Below are 23,117 nucleotides of genomic sequence, written 5' to 3'. Positions count from 1 at the left end.
TTATCCTTGTTTGTCTATGAAGATGCTAATAACAGTTTAAAATGATTTTATAATTCTGTAGCCATAAATAAACCACTGGGTTTGAATGGATCAAACCCTATAAAACAGGAATTTGGAAAATTATTTATTAAATGACTATAAAACCCAGATTCTCTTGAGTTCTATAATAGTTCATTTTCTCTACTCACTCTCTCCCCCCAAGAACCCTCTTCCTTGCAGGTTCTAAACCTTTTGGCCTCAGAGTCCTTACCTATAGGAACCTAGGAGGAAGTCAGTTCTAAGTTGGGGAGCAAACAAGCTCACCTTATCCACAGAGCTAAACTGTTCATATCTCATGTTTACATGCGCCTCCTCCACAAAGACAGAAGCACAACAGAGAGAACAGACTTGAGGTTCTTTCCATTCAGTCCCTCTCAAGTCTTCTCTCCTTGGAAGTGAAAGAAATGAAAAGCTGTCCATCGGAGCCACTGAGAGTACGCTCTTAGCAATTTACAGAGTGCTAATTTTTTGGTGTTGTTTTATATTCTTTTTATTACTCATAAATTTATACCAAATGGTTCAGGCACTGGAATTTCCTCATACATCCATATTTAATGCTGGCACACCCTTGCCACCTGGGTATTTGTGTTCATCTGGATCAATCATCGTAAGTGAGGTCTCCCATGGAGCAGGGAGGCCGTGAAAGGATTGTGCTGCAAGGGAGAAAGTTGATGGGAGGGCTAGAAGCATGAGCTGTCAAAAGCTTACAATGGGTAAAAATGCTAGGAGCTCCTAGTTATAGATTGAGCACAAAACTCAGCTAGAAAAACATGACACAAAGCTACTGAGAATTCCTCAAAATCCCCCGCTTTGAAATGGTCCCGCAATAAAGCAAATTAATAAAATGTGACAACCTATGATTTTACACGCAATACAGTAATCTTCACTTAATGCCGTTGACGGGTTCTGCAACTTTAAGCAAAACGACAGATAATAAAACCAATTTTAACACAGGCTAATCGATACCCACAAGAGTTAAGTTCCTATAGCATCTCATCAATGTTATAATGAAATGACACTATTTGAGGACCTGCTGTTATCTGGGGTTCAGATCACCCATTTATCGAACACTTATAGAACAAAGCTGTATAGGGTTGCAGAGACTATAATGATGAATAACTTGCTTCTAAATGGATAAAGATTCATTCATTCAGCAAATGAAATATGAAAGCCAAAAAGGGGCAGGCTTTCAAGCGGTGAGAGGAAGAAATAACAACAGAGTGCTATAAGATTTTAAACAAGAGAAAACAATCAATTGATCAAGGGAGAAATATAAGAACACATGAATGGAAATGCAAGCAGCTCAGACTAAGAAAGTCAGCAGAAGAGTTGCTAATCAGGACTCTCTGGTGGTGGTTCTGGCAGGAAAGATGCAGACCCACACCAGGCTGGTGGTAGTGAAATGGAAAGAAGCATAGGGACATGACAGAAGCAACAGTGTTGGCAACGGGCAACAGATGCATGGGCAGGGCAGGTGTGTATGTATGTGCACACTAAGCAGGACATTCATTCTACTCTGAGGAACTGCAACATGGTTTTACCATCCTGAGAAGTCAGGTGGACAAGCTGGTTTGGGGGATAACCATAAGGGCTGAGAAGTGTTAGAAATAGTCCATGCTCAGTGAGTGCCTAGCCAGATAACCACTCCACAGGGAGTTGGAAGTACACATTCCTCCACTTCATTCCTCAACGTAGAATGTACATCAATATATTGTCCACAATATCCTGTGTGCCCTTAGCCCCAGCGGCAGAAACAGAAGATATGCTCCTGATTCTCCAAGTTACACCCCTACAGGGGTTCCCATACATGTGCTGTTCTCTTAGGAAATTCTTATCATTCTGGCTCATCATAAGATGGAAGAAGGTCTTATCACCACTTCTACTCTTTCTATAATAAATGAGTTCCAAGCTCTACACATCTGTCTTACCAATAAATGTTTTAGACTGCAACAAACTGTGGGAAACAGTAAGACTATACAGGAGTTAATGCAGCTGCTCACTTCCTTGGCTCCAGCTTTCAGACGTCTCATTTACTGTCTTAGGACAGAAAGTCTAGTGACAGAGAGCTCATGAACAAATGGGAAACCTGGTACATAAGGTCCTGATGACCTGTCCATCCTGACATGGGATGTGTTCCTAACAGTTAATGGCCTAATGACTGGGCCTGTTTTGGGGAAGGGAGATACTATTACTTATAGGTCCTTGTTGTAAACAAATGGAATGAAGGCAATTGATCATATATACATCAGGGCCTACACGGAATGCAAGTAAGTGGAGCTCCTTCTCCACTGAGTTCCAAGTGTCTGGAAGCAGCAGGGCTGTTTCTACACTTCCTTCCAGGCATTTGGCGTTACCCTAGAGCGGCATGTTGATCCCCTGTGGATTAAAGGGCAAAACCAGGAGGGATGCTGGCTTCCATCATCCCTTTGCCTCTTGCCCTCTCCACATTATATAAATCACTTCTGGCAGGTAGCTGGGAAGCAGCTGCGAATGACAGTTTTGCGCTGGAGCACAGGAAGCCACCTTTTAACCCGCCTGCTGTTGTTTGTCTCTCGAAACGTGACAAAGGAACAGATGTAAGCAACATGCCAACTGTTGAGAGGATCTGCTCGGAGCACTATAGGAAGCCTGTTCAGAGTCACATCGCACCAGCCGCTCCATGGAAGGACAACTGAGTTCATTTCCTGAAACCCCTACGCACGCTCTATTCACATCAGGTTGGGATCCGCAATGCTCATGCAACTCACCATGCACATCCCTGCTTCTGCCTTCGCCCCTGTGCTTCCCAGCCTCGAAGCCACTTCCTGAACCTCGTTCAAATGCCACCAAAGTCAAGTTCAGCTTCACCTCCTAGTGGTCTTCTCCGACCCCCACACCCTTCCCCGTAAAGCACTCTGATTCGGTCTCTAAGCCTTTCATGGTCAATCTCATCTCTGTCCAAACCATCCTATGTTATCTCTATGAGGGCTGAAGCCATGGTTTACACACCTCTATATTCCCAAAAGAGTATTTTTCAAGTCACTAACTGTATGATGAGTCCACTGGGAAGCAGGTTTAAAGGGTTTCAACCAATATTTTAAAATATGAAATAAAAACTAGCTTATAAAAAGATACTCTTAGGACAACTGAGGAACAACTGGAAAACTATTAGATGATATGAGATTCCTATTTTTTTAGGTATAGTTATAATGTGCTTATGTAAGAGAATGCCTTATTTTTAGGAGATGCATGCTGGACTATTTAGTGGTGACTTACTTTCAACTAGATCAGCAAAAAAATATGTGTGTGTACATGTGTGTAAGTACACACACACATAGAAAAAGCAAATGGGGCAAAATGTTACAACTGCTGAATGTAGGTGCAGAGTATGCAGGTGTTCACTGCATTATTCTTTAAAATTTCCTGCATGCTTGAGAAGGTTCATAATAAAAAGTGGAAGAGAATGAAGAAAAAAAATCAATATGCAGATCATGAAGTATGATCTGATTTCAGGTGTGTCTGGATGTATGTGTGTGTGTGTCCTAGCTTACAAGGTAAATAAATGCATTTCATACTATAGGTCAAAGCCAAGAGTTTGAAAATGCTGCCCTATACCTTCACTCTGCACCAAATACACAGCAGGCATGCAATTAACTACTTGTTAATTAACTTCTAGAAGCCCAGGACTTAAATTAAGAAGCAAGCTGAGAAATCATTTTCTCTTCAGTTACATCCCATTAACTCAAGCTGTGTCAAAATATCCAGGCCCTTTCCTGTCTTAGCACACTTGGGCCTAACCTCAACTCAGCCTGTAGGCCTTCTTTATCAGATGTTTAATTACTCAGTAGCAAGGCTAATTCTGGCTTGCTCCCTCGATGCCAGGGAGGGGGCTGTATTAATATTCTGGGTAGGGTGACCAGTTGTCCCTGTTTGCCTGGTGTTTTGCAGGACGAGAGACTTAGAGTACTAAAACTAGGACGGTTTTAGTACTAAGCCAACCAGATAGTTGATCACCCTAAATCTGAGGGAAGACTCTGAGAGAAGCTGGGACAGGTCTAGGAGAGCGGACACTACCATACCACGTGGGGGATGGTACCACTGCAACATGAACAACAAAGGCAAACCCAGCACTGGCAAAATTGTGACAAGACAGAGATCTCACCAATGGCCTCTCAATAGCAACTGCACATGCCAAATTGTGAAGTGTCTTTCAGATGCTTAAATAGAACCTCTCCCTGATTATTCACCAAGCTGCAAAGCAAAGGATTGGGAACTTACCGTAAAAACGTCATCATCGCCAAGCTCAGCTTCATTATGGATGGTGGAAGATGATGTGGTCGAGCCTAAAAAGATAAAAAATGTAATAAAAAGTGTTTCCAAAGAGGACAAGTCGAATGCAATCATTTAAAAAGTACATTTCAATAAAACGACATTCCATTCCTTTTGCATGTGGATCACTAGCAGAAACATGTTACTTGGGAATTAATGCTTTTAATTTATTCTACTTTGACACTTGCCAGGATGCTCCCCAAATTAACTTTGCCTACTGTTGTTTGCAAGTAACCCCTCCAACTTCTGCACTGCCCACAAGAGAACAAGCACAGAGGTACCACGTAGAAGGGGAGAGGAGAGCCTGCCCTGCTCTGAAGTGCATGCATCGAGACCACCCTCCACCAGCAACGCCCCAGGTGGGGGCCACAGTGCATAGTGGGAAAAGCACCGGTTGGAGACCCACCAGCTTGGACTCGCCACAGTCTCACTGTGTAAACTGGACTCAGCTTTCTGGTCTTATTATCTACCAAAGAGGGTATGTGACTAAATAGCTGAATAGTTGCCTCCTATTCTGACATTCAGACACTACTCTAAAACCCAGATTGTGGGAGCCACCTTCTAAGATGATACTTGCGCATCAGTGAATTTCTGTTTCTGCAGGCCAAAATTTAGACTCATGTCAGTAAACTCAGTTTACTCCTTCACGGAATGAATTTTGGGATCAATTTATTTACTTGTTCACCTCTTGCTTCATTCTGGTATGCAAACCAGTAGAAAGTCTCCCTCTTCTCTAATAGTACCCAATAAGGTACCAACTCAACTGGCACCGTTAATGGCTCAAAGGAAATACATAGTCAAATGTGCATAAGAGAAACCTATACCAAAAGGGAAATTTGTTCTCCATCTTCTCTTTTTCTTGGTCAAGTCTTTAAAAATGTGCATTTAGAAGATATTTCGCTATTATATAAAATCGAAATTAAAAGAATTGCTCAGAAAGGGAAGAGAAATATCCAATGAGTAATTGCAGAAGGAAAAATAAGTCTCATAATACCCTTTGTGCAATTCCTATCGATCTTTCGGGATTTTTCTCTACCATTTGAACTATTCTAGTCAATCAAAGTTTAAGGCAGGTTTGATAAAAAAAACAGCTAGGTAGAGTATATATAGAAGAAAAATCACAAGAATCAAATTTTGTGTGTAGCTTCAGCGATTAAGTACATGGGCATACTACAAAGTTCTATCAGTAATATAGGAGCTGTTTTCGCTCTAAACATTTAAAAGCTATGTTTAATAACAATATTTTAAACATCTGCCACTATGTCAGATCTATGTGTGAATGCTGGTTTTTATTATCTTTTTGGCTAATATATGGTTGTAGTTAACAGATTCATGTTCATGCTAGAATTGTCTTACTACTGATGTTAAGCAATTTTTCATTGAAGATTTGCTTTTCTCTCTTCCTCAAATTCACAATGAGGAAAATGACTTCTGATTACTGTTATTTCTTAAACAAATGAAACATACTTTCTTTCTTCACAGAGTTGTGGCGCTGTTAACCTTCTGATTTGATAACTGAGTGTGTTAAGGTGGAGAATTTGTGTGTTTGCATCTGTGGACTCTAGAAAAGCCCATGAAAACTGATCGCCTAAGAACCTACTGGCTAGGATCAAATGCAACACGTCTACTACCCAACCCAGCCCAGCACATACTAAGGCCTAAACCAAACCAAGGCTCCAGGAATCATAGATCCCTTTCCTTTTCAGTGGCAGCTGTATACCTGGGCTCTGATTACAGGAGGGCAATGGGTAGGCCTGGAGCCTTCTGAGCCATTAGAATCCATTCCCTGCTTCTGAGCCAAAATATCGATCAGATCAAAGCCATTTCAATAGTCAGGGAAAGGTGAAATCCATCAAACTGTCCTTCACCTGGAAGTCTAGAATTTGTCTTCTTAGCGCAAAGTCTAAAAACCAGTTGGGACCACTCCTTGCTCTAAAATCCATATCCCTTTTCCCCTATACTGTCACTTTATAATTGCTCTCCTTGGATGTTCCTAAAGTATTGGCATCTACTGACCTGGCCCCCAAGGCTCCTGCAAATAAACAACAAATACATGATGGCAGACGACTGGAATAAAAAGAACTCAGAACAGTCCTATTGATTGTTCCATTAAAAATGCAGTGACAAATTCAATACCTTCTATAAGGTCTTCGATTGCTTTCCTCACTCCCCTGTCAAAGGCTCGAGCATCAGCAGGACTTTGGAAAGTAAGTCCAAACTTCCTATTGTCGACCTTCCAGTGATGAAAGGTTGGGTTGGCTTTGGTGTAGACCAAGTCCTTTCTTACATAGCATTCCAATACCACCTGAAGGATTGAAACACACAGGCTGGTTACTTGTGAAACGGTCACGACAGTGTCTGTTTACAAAAATCTAATTAGGAACCATCCAACGTTGGTGGCGACTATGAAAACTCTTTACCCTTGCCTTCATGTGGTTATGAGTCTCCATCTTGAAAGGCTTTTGCTTGTCTCTGTGGACCATCCATCCTTTGTTGACCTTTTCACCCTACCCCCTTTTGTCCGTGGTGATCCCCACTGCACTGTGGTATTCCTTAACTACAGTTAACCACTCATTCCTATTCCTCTCCCCCTGACTGGGGGCCACCAAGCTGTGGTCCAGGTCTTGGGGCTTTGCTCTATTCCAGGTTTACTATCAGGGACTTTGTACTAGTGGCTTTCAATCTTCCCTCCTCTGTCCTAATGGGTGTTTCCCGGTGAGATCAAATTCAATATGCTGAAAAATTAACCCGCTCTGAAATTTCGGCCATTAGTTTCCTCTCCCAGCTTCCCCATATCTAGCAAAGCCAGCCTCTCTCTCTTCATTCTCTCTGGCTCAAAACCTCCGTGGCAATCTTTGCCTCTTCTGCTTTCTCTATCCCCTGTATTATTAATCACCATGTCCATTTCATTTTTCCTTCAACATCTTTTATATCAACCCATTTTAGTTGCTACTACTCTGATCTGGGTCTCTATTAATTTTTTTTCTGGATTATTAGAACGATCTCCCAAGTTTCTAGCAATCCAGTCTCAGAGCTGCCTTTGACTAAGTTACAACTTTGAGTAGACTGTCTCAGACCCTCAGTCTTTTTACCTATAAAATGGAAATAACACCAGTGACCAGCGTTATCAATGAGAACGTATACATGAACACGCTCTGAAAACAATGAATAATGAGAAACTGAACAGGGTCACACTCATTTTCTAGTATATTTGCTCTTTTATTTACTCTAATTCTTGTCACCTTCACAATTTAGTACTAGATTTCATATTATTGTCTAACATTTTATGTGCATTTATTTTATTCCCAATTAGACTGTGAAAGATCAATATGTATTATAAAATAACTCCCTCCGTGTCTAGCATAGTGCTATTGTTGATAAAGATATCAGAGTTTAATATTACAGCATAAAAGCAATGTAATCATATGAAAGTAAATTCCATTCTTCACAAGGAACCCTAAAATATCGACAATATTTATTCCTATGGGCTTCAATATGCATACCAGAATAATTTTGCTAAGTGTTAATAGCTTTGATTTTGTTCTGGTAAAGCTCTGCATTTAACAAAATGAAATCTTATTAATTTTAGATTAAGTGAAAGGTAAGAGTAAAAAAGGCCTGCCTAAATTAGTATAAATTCAAATTAGAGAATATCTTTAAATGAGTACAGGTTTCAAGGATACATCTAAGCAAACAGAAATTAAGTGCTGCCTACTAAATGTCCCCTAACTTATAAACAGATGAGAATAAAAGTCAAATTGGTATATCAAGTAGCAGTCCCAAGCAGTTAACTTTATTACATTGTATTGAAAGAGGACAACAGTCCCCTCATACAGTTCTATTTATGATTAAATTGCTTATTATGGCCATTTTCTCCTAAGAATAGTACAATGATTAAATGTCAGCCCAGCCCCATTCCAAATCGGGGAAATCCAAATAACCAAGGCTTTAACTAACAAATGTTATCTATTTTAGAATTTAATAGTCTCAATTCGAAGTCTCAAAATAAACTTTTTGTGAAAACAAAGACTTCCAGTTTCTCCATATTTTAGGGTGAAAAAAATTGGTCTTTGGTTGTCATTTTTCAAGTTTAAGATTATTCCAAAGGTACATTTCCTTAGAAGTTTAAATTTTTAGAAAAGTTCAGACATATAAATTGATGGGGAGGGAATCAGATACCATCTCTACGTCCTCTTCAATAAAATAATATCTTTATATATCTAAGTTTAACGACAAAAATGAAAAGGTTCCTAACAAGTATAAACTCTCTAGTGAAGTTTGGCATAACATGTATAAACCCCTCTAATGAAGTTTAGGCATTAACTTAAAACTTGAGAAAGCCTTTTAAAAATATCTTTTTAAAATAAGATGCACTGGTAGAAAAAAGTAATCATATATTCTTGTTGAAGGCTTTTATACACAGAAGAAATAGAAGTAGTAAAAGATTTAAGTAATTTAGTTGAATACACGAAGTCTTCATTCTTACCTATCTCTCCCTCCTTGCCCTCAACACCTCTCCACTTTCAGAGTTACCCACTGGTGGACACAATTCAGGTTCCCTGCCTGTGGCTTGAGTATATAAGTTGTGTGTGAGGGAGTAATTTATAGCCACACCTATAAGTTACTCTGCGACTTGCCTTTTATTTTCCTTAAAAACATGTCTTAGAAATACAGGAAGGTAAAAGAGCTCTCTTTAATGGCTTCATGATATTCCTCACTATAAATGTATTAGAATTATTCAGCCATTCTCCATACTAATGGGCATTTTTAGGTTATTTCTAATTGGTCACTTTTATAGACAATGTTGGAATGAATAGCCTTATACATGTCTTCAAAACTGGTCTGTGGGCTCTTGGGAGCCTTCCCTCTTCACTCCATCGCCCCAGGCCCTTTCAGGGGGTCAAGGATGGCCAAAAAGGAACGAACAGTGGGTAAAATTGATCTGCTGTGGCACGAATCAAGGCAGTGCAGTGGCACAAAACTGTGCTAAAGTCACTGGACTCGTGTCACATGGTCAAAGTAAAAAGTGCCAGTTTTATGTAAAATTGTCCTTGATGAAGCAGTTAAATTTAAATCTTGACCCTTGAATACACATCTCTTATTTTGTGTGATGAAATGGGAAGTACATATAACTGGATTCTCATCTCTGCTTTTGCATTCAAGCTGCTATGATATCTTACTTTGGATGAAGTATATGAAGAAACTCTGGCTTTGCACAAATGCATAGCTGGAAAAAGGAAGAGGATTTCTAATAGCTTTTTCACTTCTGCATACAGCTTCTGCATACAGAAGAATGACGACTGTCTCAAGGAAAGGCACTTGTGCAATTGTTTCAGCTGTGAGTTGAAGTACCTGCTTTTCTCATGGATCATCAGGTTTACTTGAAAGTACCACTGACAGATGTACTATGGTTATTAAGACTTGTATATCTGGCAGACATTTTCTTGAATACAAATACAGTAAGCCTGTCATTTTAAGAAAAACTGGAGGTATTTGTTGCTAATAATAAAACTGGAACTTTCAAGTGAAAGTTAGAACTGTGGACAGCTTCCCAATACTGAAAGACTTTTCTAATGAGATTAGTGGTGATATTAAGAAATGTGACTTTTTTTTCTACTACATAGTTAAATGTATCAATATTTGGAAGGTATGCTTAACTCAGTAAACCATTATTTGGTCAAGTGACCAATACATTATGTTACAAAATTAGGAATTTTGTAAAGTAATAATTTACAAAATCAGCAGAAACTTTGAAGTGACAGATAAACTATCAGTGGATCTTAATGTAATAGACTATGAAAAATTCATTGATATGGCTTCAGATTCCACACTTACGAAACTACTACAAGCCAAGTTTTGGTATAGTATCAAAGAAATATATCTACAATGATCTGAAAAGGCTATTAAAATACTTCTCCCTTTTCCAACTACATATGTGTGTAAGACTGGACTTTCTTCATATACTTCAACCAAAATGACATATTTCCCTAGATTGAAAGTGGGAGTAGACATCAGAATCCAGCTATTTTCTATTAAGCCAGATATTAATGAGATTTTCAAAACAAGTAAATCAATGCTACTTACTTCACTATTTTCATTCTGGAAAATAGTTATATAGTTATTTATCATAAAGAATGTCATTGATGCTAACACTATTATTTAAGATTTTTAAATTTCAGTTTTAATTTAGAATATAGTAAATATTAGTAGCTCTAATCCATAAAGACAAAAGCTTTTTGGGGTCCTCATTACATTTTTAGAGTATAAAGGGATCCTCATATCAAAAATGTTTGAGAACCACAGTTGTCCATAAATCTGTGTGTACTTCTATAGAATAGGGTTTAGATGCAGAACTGCCAGGTAAAATGGTATGTACATTTAAAAGCAATATCATGCCAAACTGCCTTTCAGAGAGCTTTGCCAGCTGGAACTCCCACCAAGTGTGTGTGCGTGTGCTCACAGATTCGTACACGGCAACGACTAGAATGATCGACCTTCTAGATTTTGTGGTTAATATTCATCAGGTGGTTTCTGATAGCATTTGTTTCAGGAGTAAACTCCTCTAACCCATCTAAAATAAGACTGAACTCAAAAATTTTAAATTTACATATAATTGCTCAGGAAAACTTGATTGTCCCCAATTTACAAAAAATCATCCAAATAATGACTTGTGAATGGATGTCTGGAATACAGCCTTTCTCATAGAAACAATGGAGTTATGTGCACAGACTTCAACACATAATTCATCTAACAACAACAAAAACTAATGTGCTGAAATCTAGAACTGTTCTATATTGGAAAAACTACTGACAACATGGTTTCCATCAGAAAAAGCATTTCATGTCTTAGTTGGAACACTGGGAACTCTGATACCATCCAACTACTGTATTCCAAAAACGATCTCCACTCTTTCTTCACAATTCCACCATTTAGAGGGGGGCTCCTTCAACAACCAGGCCTTTACAGAGCTCCCATGTGGGCTCATACTCTCCAACAGATTGAACTGCGGCATTATTGAAGCCTGGGAGGCCAAAATGAATCACCTCAGCTCCAGAATGAGTGAGTGAGTGAGTGTGTGTGTGCGCGCGCGCACGCGCGTGCACGTTGCGAAAGGGTGGAGAGAGAGGTTTAACTACCACTAAATATAGGAATCCAGAATGTTCCAGTGTGTGACACGCTGAGGGATGGAAAGATGGAGAAACACAACTGGATGTATGGGTGTGTGATTTAAGTACTAGTGATGTAAAAGTCCAGAAGTGCAGAGTCACAGAATGCAAAGGGGTCAGGAAGAGGGATGGACTGATGGAGAAATGTGATGGGGGAGAGGGTGTGGTACACAATCCTTTTGCAATAGCAACAAACAATAGACGCTGGTCCACAACTAGGACTGCCCTGTTACTATGCAGCGTTAATATGAAGGGACCAGGTTCTGGCTTCACAGTGAAATAGTTCCCAATGTTGGCTCTACTAAGAATGTGTGCTCTAGACAGAGGAAATGAGTGGATCACTGAGCATTAAGTTTCTCCACTATAGATTGGAGATAAAATAGCATCTTCCTTCCTAAATTGCAAGAATTTAACCGAGGTTATTTACATAAAGGGCCTTGAACAAAATGGTAAAAATGTACAATTATTTTATACAACTCAGTGGTAATATACAAATTTATAAATGTATTTATAAAATGAAGGAGCTGGATGAAACAATCTAAAGGCCGTTTTAGGTTGACATATTCTATGACAAACCATAGAAATACCAGGAAAAAACAGATCTAAAAAGATATAACCATTCAGGTAAGATAATTTGGTAAAACAAAAGTAATAAAAAGGGAAAAAGGCAAAATACTTTTCTTTCAATTTTTTTTTGTAGAAAAAGAACACCAACTAAAATTAAAAAGGCAAGCAACAGGTTATAAAAATATTTGCGGCAAATGACAGATGTAGGTTAATATCCTTGTTATACAAGAACATACATATGAAGGAGAAAAATAAGGCCCCAATAGGTAAATATGCAAAGGCACATTAACAGATAATTTAGCTATCACTGTTTACCAAACGGAAAAACATTTGATCTTAGTAATCAACATTAAGATACCACTGGTACTCTATCAAACTGGTAAAGATGTAGAATAATTGACCCTCGTTGTGTTAAAAGAAATTCTCATATATGCTGGTAGCAGCTCTTTGTACAAGCATCAAGAGTCATAAAAACAATGGAACATCAACTTGATACCAGCAACATGAGAAATTTCTCATGAGAATGTGGGGCAAAATAAACGAGATACAAAATTATTTATGAGCTCTGATTATAGTCATGTAAAAATAAAACTATGGTGACAGAAAGAAATCTAACTATAGGCGGTAAGCACACAATGCAATGTGTATGTAGGTAGTAAGCACACAATGCAATGTGTATGTATGTGTGTGTGTATGTATGTATATATATATACACACACACACCTTACTGTTGAATTGTACACCTGAAACTTACTGGATTTTGTTAACCAATGTCACCATAATAAAAAAAAATTAAAATAAAAATATGCACGAAGGGAAAAAACTACATAAAAGAGCTAAAGGTGGTTGTGCATATGTGACTTTGGCTCAGTTTTGGGATCAAAGTGACAGGATATCAAATATTGGTTTCAGACTCCCAAGATCGGTCACCAAGAACAAGGAGTCTTTCTGAATCTTAATTTCTTCACATATAATTAATTATACAGGCTGCTGTAAGGATACAATGATACAACCTAACTAAAGGGCTAGCACAGAGTAAATGCTAGATAAATGGTGGTTGTTATTTTACTTTTTGTTGGTAAAATAACTACCACCATTGCCTTTATTGTGAATATCTTATAAACTGGAATGTTTTAATTATTTGATCATTATGTAGGGAATTTCCTGAATAGACATACTTCTTAAAATGAGTTATATTCACCCTTTAAATTTTCACTCATTTAATTTTCAGAAATGAATCAAATATGAAAATAGCATTTCTGTAAATCCGCATATAACATTTATAAACTGTTCTATTTTGCAAATTTTAAAAACAATAAGTGATTACAAGAGAAAATTAAATTTGTACACTTAGCACATAAAACTCAACAGATGCCACCATATTAAGGGTCTCAAACCTAACATTGACATAGTTCTGTAGTGTCTTTATATTTTCTCTGTTGAGGTCCTATATAATCTTGAAATTTTAAACCATCTAATGGCTTTCTAGTATATATTCCATGATCAAATAAAGATAGGAGCAATGTCCTTCTAGGTTCAAGGCCACCAATTAAAAGTAGATTTAAACATTCAATCTTCCTTCATTTCATGGATTCCTTCATAACATAGAACTGGACATCCAAGTTCTTTCATGCAACTGTTTGGACTTATCCAAGCCCAATCCCTGTGAGATCATGATTACTCTCCAAAGTGCATATATTTTTTTCCAAAGTGTATATATTTAAGCATATAAAATTATTAAAGTGTAATATCGCTATTTTTTGTTCCTTTCTTTTTCCAAACATATTTTATTCATAGCTTTTGAAATAAAAGCTGGTGTCTTTTAGATAAACATTCATTTAGAAGTAACCAAATGTCAGATGACCCTTTCTTTGCATTTTATCTTTCACCAGCCAAACCTTGATGGCATGCTCCATGAATAAACCCTGCATTTTAAAAAACTCTGACTTCACAGATCACTACGATCTGATTCATAAGAACATACTTTTGTTTTGAATTTCTTGTTACGGTGACAGAAAGATAGCTTAATTAATCAAAGATGCAAACAAGATAGCCAAATATATGATTTCTTAGCATCAGAGTTACATGGTGTGTGGTAAAAAGTGATTTTGCTGGAAAGCCAGGGTTACATTTTGCAATTTGGTACCAGCTCCAGAGTTATAACTTTTGAAGCCAGAGAAAGAAGGAAAAAATAACCTACAGGAAGAAGGCTACAACTTAATTTAAAGAAATCAGTTGTTGCTGATTTAACATTCCACGTCTGCCATTACCAGTTTGTCTTTCTGTCGTTCCCCATGGATGAGAAAGCCGCTTCGTCCATTGCCTTCGGGGTGCATGACCTTACAGACCCCCACGCGACTGATCCCGCCTCCTTCCTGTGGGAACCAGCCCCCGCTGGAGTCATCTCTGGTCATAACCACAGCCTTGACACGCACAATATAGCTGTCACTAAAACGACAACAACAAGAACAATGGGGCATGACAACAGTCTGGTAGCTGCATGACATGTTGTTTCACAATGCAAGATGACCACCAGCCAGTATTTTCTGGACTTGTCAAAAGAAAATCTATGCCTGGCAGCAATCTGAAAAGGTAACTAACCCATCTCAACTTTTAGGGAAAAAGCAGATAAAACATTCTCCAATTTCTAGGTGGTATTAATAAAACGAATGAGCTGATCTCTATGGTTTGGTATCTATGAGTTAGGAAAGACAAATCTAGTAACTTAAGAGGATATTATAGTTTCAATCCTTTAAACTTAGTTTACAGTGAATAAGCAAGGTTTAACATTTTATAAAGCTAATAATCTTCTGATCTGGCATAAGAACAGGAAAATCCACTTTCAAATTACAAGTTCACCATAATTTCATTGACATAGGTGAGAAAATATTTCAATTCAAATACCCTTTACACATGTGTAGCCTTCTGTTTATGATTTTATTTTTTCCAGTCTAAACTTTAATTTCACAATAAGTTCTTTTGCACATTTGCCAACCACCCTCTTTCTCCTCCAGAGACCAACTCTTGCTTCTTTTCATTCTTCATCACTTTGCGGGAAATTTACTTGGATTTTCAGCAAGGCCATTAAATTCTCACTTGCTGTTCTCTATCTTTGGATAAAATTTATTGTTTACTCATTCAAACAAATATTCCTGTCTTCTATATGTCAGACACTGTGCCAGATTCCAGGGAAACAAAGATGAAAAGTAACATAGAACTCTCTTTCCGTCCCCTAGGCCCCGCACTCAGAGCCTGGCCACGCAGTCTGCTGGAGATCATTTAGACAGTCCCTCTGCCCCGCTCACCCCGAAAGGCAAAGCCACCTGGGTTTTCCAGGCCTCCCTGTAGCTCGCCCTCTACTGTGGCCCAATACCCCTCGTCCTGTGCTCCCGAGACTCAAGGTCCGACATCCCCCTTACTTCCTCATCCCTTCCTCAGACTTTTCCTTTCACTTATCATTATGGTAAAATACACATAATGTAAAATTTACCATTTTAGCCATTTTAAGTGTACGATTCTATGGCATTAAGTACATTTACACTGTTCTACAATCATCCTTGCCATCCATTTCCAGAACTTTTTTCATTTTCCACACTGAAACTCCATTAAACACTCACTCTCCATTCTCCCCTCTCCCCAGCCCCTGGCAACCACCATCCTACTTTGTCTCTTATGGATCTGACTATTCCAGATTCTTTCACTTTCTTAACCTCAATGCAGATGTGCTCTGGGCTGAGCCTCTGCGGCCCTCACACATGGGGCTGCTTTCTTCCTCTTACACCTCTCCCCGCTGAGCCTAGATGTGGGGTAGGGTATTCACCTTCGCTGCAGGCTACTGGCCCTTTCCCCAGTTCCTCTGAAACTCACAAGTCTGACCATGCCCCACTACCTTTCTTCAATCTTCCACAGACCTTTGGGTCACCCCTCCTCATTCCTTGAGGACATTAGCACGTGGGCTCACAGGCCCTCCATCTCTCCACCATGATCACTGTTATATGGGGTTTTTTTTTTTTTTGGTAATTTCATTATCTACACAGAGGATCCTTCCAAGTCAATTCTTTGGCCTCTCAGTTTCCGGAACTCTTCTCCTCCAATGCCTCTGTCTTATATCCAGTTTCAGCCACCCATGCCTAGGTTACGACCTTGACCTTGTCATTACCAGCACATGTAAAACCTTCATAATTTTAAGTATCCAGCTCTCTAGGCACCACCTCCCGACTGTGCAACTCTCTCCAGACTCCAGTAAGTCTTCACCCCAATGGGGCCAACAATCTGGTGTTATGACCACCTTTCCCCTGCCTATTCTCTACACCCATCATGTTCTCACTTGATTCTCTACCCAACTTATGTTTCGTGGTCTATCACAACACTCATTTGTACAAAACTTTAACATGTTTGTTCCTCATTGTAATTGGCAAGACCTCAACTCTGGTGAAACCCTACCTTCTACTTAATATTTAACTCCATGCTCCCAACTCAGGCTGTTGTTGAGAGGAAACAACCTCAGTCTATTTTGCTTATAGGTCTAGTTTTAAGTCATAAACACTCACCTCAATGCGTCCTTAAATGCCACTCAGTATCCTGCTACATTTCCCCAAGATTATTTTATATGTCCTTCTACCCCCTCCCTCTCAGGTGTTGGATGAGTTAGCTTTCATTTCACTGAGCAAATAGACACAATTGGAAGAGACCTTGTTCTTGTGCCCACCAGCACGCCTACTGCTCTGTACCAGTACTCTCTGCCTCTCCTTTTGTAACTGGGGATAAACCATCCATGATCCAAGCCAGGGCCAACAACTTAAATACTCTCTATGTACTAACAACGCTCAGTTCACATTTCTACCAGACCGCTTCCCTAAGCTTCAGATCAGTAAAATCAACTGCCTATGTGATTTCTCTGCTTGGGTGTCTAGTAGACACCTCAATCAGGTTGAACTCTTGATTCCCAGCATCTTTCTATCCTACTGGTTCTCTCTTCGAAACATATCCAGAAATCCATTTTTACTACCAGAATTGACACTGCCCTGATCCCATCACCTCTCAGACTATTCCAACAGCCTCGTAACTGGCCTCCTTACTTCCATGCTTGCCCAAATAAAACACTGGAAAGGTATTCAGGTTGTGACACTCTAACAAACCCTCCAACAGATTCCTTATATTGCTCTGAGTCAAAGTCAAAAAATAGCTATTGTCTTACCACTCTCCTCCTTGCTCATTCCACTTCAGTCCCCATGTCCTTGATGGCCCTCCACAGTAAGCATACTCCCACCTCAGGGCCTTTGCACATGCTATTTCTTTCACTTAAAACACCTTTTTCCCCACTCTTCTCCCCACATACCAACTAGGGTTATTCCCTTATTTCATTCAGGTCTCTGCCCAAGACTTCTCTGACCACCCCTCTTAAATCTTCTTGCCCTTTGTCTTTCCACATACTACTGAATCAATATCTGCTTTATCTGTTTGCCCACTTTCCCCAACTAGAATGTAAACTCCATGAGAGCAGGGACTTTGCCCCTTTCATCATTGCTACATACACAGAGCATAGAGCTGTGTCTTAAACGCAGTAGGCTGCAAAGTGATTGGGTTAAATACACGATATTTGTAAACAGGTTTTAAAAAAATTATTTGTTGCTAATAGGATTCCTGAGAAAATATAAAGTGTTCAATATTCATTTGCTTATGAGCCACAATAGTTTAACTGAGATAGTGTGAAGATTTCCTTTTCATTAAACAAAAAAACTGAATTAAAAAAAATCACATGGTTTCTATCAATTATCCATTCATCTCAGAATTCAACATGCATATTCCTTTAGGTTATAGAGATTAAGAACATTTTCTAACATTTGTTTATATTAGTTACATAGAACCAACTTGAGAATATCCTTTTATCCTCCCATATCTTTTAGTCTAGAAAAACTAAGGGTCCTCAGGATATATAATTTTCCAGTATGAAACACAGCTTTTTCAAATCTTCTGTGAATGTACTATAGATTCATCCAAACAGGAAATGGCCAAGGTGAATAACTGAAACTCTACACACCTCTTGTTAAAACATGCTTTTACTTTTTTTGTTTTGCAGCTGTGTGCTGGTCTCCTTTCCTTTGAATGATTAAGTAAATATGAAAAAGGGAAGTTTGCATGACTTATGTTAGTGCCATCAACTTATTTCCAAAAAGTATTCATTTATTAGAGGCTTAAAAAAAAAAACCTGCTTGGCTTCCAGACTGCAGGGGCTATTATTCTGGCCTTTGCTGTCGATCTACAGCATCCTTTTTCCTGCCTTGATTCCTCCTCTGCCCCTTCCCAAGGGGTACGTGTGTTGGGGCTAGAGGGACAGAAACTCCGCCCCCACCCCCGCCATCTCCTCTGGCCACATCTCCAACAGCCAGAATTAACTGAGGCATCTGGCTATTTAAAACAAGGCAGGGGGATAAAGTGCTGCAGCAAAAGCTGCGAAGGATGTCTGGATAACCCAGCTGCATGGCTGCATGCCAGCTGCTTCCTATCTGTGCTGTATTTACGTTACTCAGGCATTTCGCCCCACCCAGAACAGAAACGACAATGAACTCTACTACCAAAAGGTACAAAGAAGGAAAACTCCCTTCCCACCTTTCCTCCTCTCTTTCTGGAAAGAATTAAACATGTTTAAACCAGATGTGGGGTTGGTTGGGGGGAGGGAGGCAAGGGTAGATTAGTTTTTTAATGTGCACCAGGAAAATGCTGCTGGTATGCTTTAGAGAATTCCCCAAAAATATTATTGCAAAAAATAACAACAAAAAGTACTTCTGAAAGTTTCAGCTGCAACCGGTATAACTGATTAGGACCTGGTCAATTTCCAGACTTGGGTCCAAACACCAACTGACTAGAACCCTAGTGTCTGAATTTGAGCTAACCTGTCCCAAAGAATCGATGTCATCACAAATGGTGTCTGACCACCGCCACTCGAATGATGCCATCTTCTTTAGGTACATTCTGGCTAAACCTGACTCTTACAAATTGGGCTGGGGATATGCCATTTAAACGAGGTTTCTTTAAGGAGAAGCTTTGTGTTCCCAATATGTGGCTTTAATTGTTAAAAACGGGACTTGCTGTGCTGTGATGGTTTGCCACACAGAAAGGGTAGGTAACATTCGAGGGCAGGACGGGGAGGCAGAGAAAGAACAATTTCAAAGCTAGATTTTCATTGCATGGGAGACACTGATTCCACGGTGGCACAGAAAGGTTTGGACCTCAGGCCTTAATGTCCTAAGTTCTCTCCAGATTCAAAGGAGGCCCTGTCTGGGACACGTTACAGAAGTAAACAAAGGAATTGGAGGAAATGGTGCTGTGGCAGCACTGTTTCTATAAATAATATTCAGGGCCAGGGACAGGTCAGCAGTGCCTTGACCTCCTCACTAGCTGAAGAAGCCTCTTTTTGAGCTTCAGTTTCCTCATTTGCAAAACAAACAACATCAAAAACAAACCGTGAAGAGAGGATGCATAGGATGTCTGAAGGTTAAAAGCAGTGATAGAGGTCAAGTGTCTGATACAGAGAAGTTTGGTTAAATTGTAGCCATCATGATCATTTTTGCTAAAAGGCTGGCTTTGATTACAAAAACAGGTCCAGCCTCCCTCGCCACCACTGATTGCCTTTTTCAGCTGTCAGAGAGCGGAGTGGCAAGGAGGCTGTCATGCCCTTGACAACAGGAAAAAATCCAAAACGGACCTGCAGCAATTATCAATGTAAGTCAGATTAATAAAGACCAGGCAGGAGCCTACATTTCAGGCACACCTGTGGAGGAAAATAATCCCATCTGTCATCTGTGAATGGGCCCTTTGCTCCTGACCCTCCCCCTCTGTTTCAGGGAGGGAGACTGGAACTTTTACGTCCCCCATAAATACTTCTCAGCCCCCTCCTCATCTAGCCCTTATCTGATTACATGGCTCCTTTATCTGTACATTATGCTAAACATTACATTCACTTCCTCCCAGCCTTCTTGTCCACCCTTTTCCACTTTACCAGACCTTGAGGGGAGATTAGCTAAGATCCAGACTCTCAGGCTCCCTCTTCCACCCAGCCCGACCCCTGGCCGCCAGCTGAGCCACACAGAACCCCAAGTCCTCCAGGGGAGCCACACACACTGTTTATTGTAATCACATCCCCCGCCCACCCCCAGTATTCTTTGCGCCTAAGATTTCTAAAGGCTCTTTGATTTCATTGAATTATATGTATACATGTGTATATATGTGCATATGAAATGTATGTCTAGCCATCTTTTAAAAAAGAATCAACAAAATATTTCAGCAGAATCAAATGTGTTGAGAAGCCAAAGATATTGGTCATATTCTATTTAAGTGAGTGGTGTTTTCCTGAATGGCTGTTTTATATTAAGTATCAACTACTTAGGAATTTTTTTTTAAGCGGACTGGCCTGGTTTTAGAAATTTATATATTCCGAACTTTATAGGCAAGGAAAGTTATACATTATGTAGTTTTGTGAATGGTGGGAACATAATTTTCAGCTCTGTAAGGGCCACTGAAGGTAGAACACTTGCTCTGCCCGCTTAATTTAATGTCTACCAAAATGTGTCTGTTGCTTGTATTGGTTAGGCTGTTATGGAAAACAGTGGTAAGAAAACCCTAAAGATCCTAGACCTGGCAGGAGTCAGTTCTGGTGAGGGCATCAGCTTCCTCTCAAATGCTGATGGGAAGGCACTGCAAAGCAGAGAAGAAATTTTCTGACCATGAAATTTGCTTCATAAAGAGAACTGGTTTGCATGATAGAGTTGGGGAAGCTGAAAAGTAGGATAAGATCACTTAAAAAAAAAAAAGAAAAAAGCCTCCACACAGTAACTTAACATCTGTGAAATCAGTCATGACCTACACTTGATGGAGAGTCATCTTGGAAAATGCCCTACCCCAGTAACTGCTAGGAAAAGAATCTATGTACTTGCATAGGTCCTAACACCATGATTTTGAACTCATGGTGCCAAGACACTCTGCTAGTGACCAGATTTATCGAGAGGAAAGCAGCCTCAGCAATCCCATCTGCACTGTGTCCCTGCTAGTCCGAGGTATTGCAGTTCATCTTGCCCACGCAGAGTAATTTCCCAGTAGATTATAACAGAGTTTTTATATGTGTTATTTTCATAATCTATTTCGGTATTTCTAAACGGTAATGAGCTTCCTGGAATGGAACCCCAGTATATAAAATGTGGCACCCAAAAGGTGGTGGTGGCAGTGGGTGCCTGCCTTGCAATAATGAGATACAACCTTCATCCTGCTTATACTGTGGGAGCCCCAGAGTGGGCGTGAATAGGTTTTCCTCCTTTACTGTGTGCTGGGCTCAGAATCCATGAAAATGTTTTAGGAATCCCCACTTTAGTCTTGTACCATAAGCCAGTAAGTTCTGCTGTGCTGCAAGGTCACTAGAGCCCTCCATGTCCAAGTTCTACCCTGACCCAGAGGGGGAGCTAAGGAAGGGGCATGCCTAGTCTCATCCTCGCATGCCATGTTTAATGCCAGCATCTCTGTTGTTGATGCTCCCTAGCTACACTGGAGCATATAAATAGACCTATGCACCCACACACCATTTTCTAGTGCACATATTAGAAAGGGTCGCTTTCTCTATTATTGTGAAGGACACCGCCAACATGACTGATTTTCGAAGTAGGCATGATTATTAAGTGTAATAATTTAGAAATCATTCTTTAGAACCAATCTTAGCAAGTGAAGGTGTATTAGACAGGGCCTCTAGTATTTTGATTTTCCTACTGAAATTTTAACACACACAAAAAATGCTCCATTAGAAAAAATATCTATTGTAAACTCCTATTTTTTATAAGCTGGTGATACTGTGATTCAAAATAAACACCCAGACCTTGTTTAACATACAGTGCTAAGCTAGCATGCTGTATGTTTCCAATATTTTCCTTTAAATTACAAGGCACTGTATAGAGACACATTTTTTAATCTCCCAAGTGCTAACTTACACTTTCAGGTCACAAGAGCCAGAGTGCATATATGTGCTGGCCATCCCCCGTCTTTCACATGGGGCCAAGGCACCTGCTCACAGATGTCTTTGGGAACAGCCGCTCTTCAGGGGCTGTCCCAAGTTGAGGGTACTGGGTAGTATGCCATTCACCACTCTAAGGGTCCCTCTTTCTTTGCTGCTGTGCCCTGCAACCCACAGTGGCCAAAGACAGGAAATGAAGCAAAGACACAAAGGAACAAAGAATGGGACTGGAAGTTAAACTCCTAAGCTTTACAGAGGCTTAAGGGGCCTTGGAGGCAACAGTTGAGGAAATACTAGAGGCAATTAGGGATCCTCTGAAATTGCCACAGCCTGGGAGGAGAAGTGGCCTACGGTTCTAAAATCTACAGCTGGCAGAGGCAAGTCAGAGTTTCTGGTGGCCCTGATCTCAGTTACAGCCCCAATTCTAGGGGCAAATCTTCACGGATTATGAATGGAAGGTGATGATGCCCATGACAGCGCCTGGGCATGCTGAAAATTACCTTATAAAACACCAGTTTTGGGGTTTTCTCAGCAAGGTTTACAAGTTATATTGGACTCACTCCACTCTGGAGTATTGTTAACTGAAAATTTTAATTTAACCTCTAAGCTTTTATGGCCTGTAGTTTGAACAAGCATAAATCTTCCACAGGAAAAGAGTGATACAGTTGGATTCTACTTATATTACTCTCAATTTTTCTTTTGTAAAAATCTTTTTACAAAAATCTTTTGACTTAATATATCAAATGTCTTAAGGATGGAACTACAGTTTTTTTTTTTTAAACTACCTTTCCTACCAACATTTAAATTCAACACTTAAAATTCAGAAACCATAATATAAAAATACCCATGATGATGGATCACTTATAACTGGGGCACAATAAAGATAAAGGCACTGGGGCTGTTCTGCTAATGTATAACCTAAAACCATAACATTGGGTAGTTTTAGACCTGGGCAATGAAATGTTTGTTTAAGTAAATCTTAGCTTCAGCATCCAAAAAGGCAATTTTAGTTGTGTCTAGGATGGGGCAATCCATGACTCTTG

General features: G+C 39.6%; 1 protein-coding gene across 1 annotated transcript in view; it reads right to left on the bottom strand.

Moving 5' to 3' along the window:
- The window catches only part of SPRED2 (sprouty related EVH1 domain containing 2), a 105,820-nt gene that overhangs the window by 16,806 nt on the left and 65,897 nt on the right, over positions 1-23,117 (bottom strand). Inside the window, exons 3-5 of the mRNA XM_025045122.1 lie at positions 14,351-14,528; positions 6,484-6,652; positions 4,297-4,361 (exon numbers count right to left, since the gene is read on the bottom strand). Of these exons, the coding sequence (XP_024900890.1) occupies positions 4,297-4,361; positions 6,484-6,652; positions 14,351-14,528 (412 nt within the window). The remainder of the gene's footprint in view (positions 1-4,296; positions 4,362-6,483; positions 6,653-14,350; positions 14,529-23,117) is intronic.

The sequence above is a fragment of the Pteropus alecto genome, unplaced genomic scaffold, assembly GCF_000325575.1.
Source record: "Pteropus alecto unplaced genomic scaffold, ASM32557v1 scaffold131, whole genome shotgun sequence".
Taxonomy (NCBI): domain Eukaryota; kingdom Metazoa; phylum Chordata; class Mammalia; order Chiroptera; family Pteropodidae; genus Pteropus; species Pteropus alecto.
The sequence above is the reverse complement of the archived record's forward strand: the minus strand, read 5'-3'. Positions and strand labels throughout refer to the sequence as shown.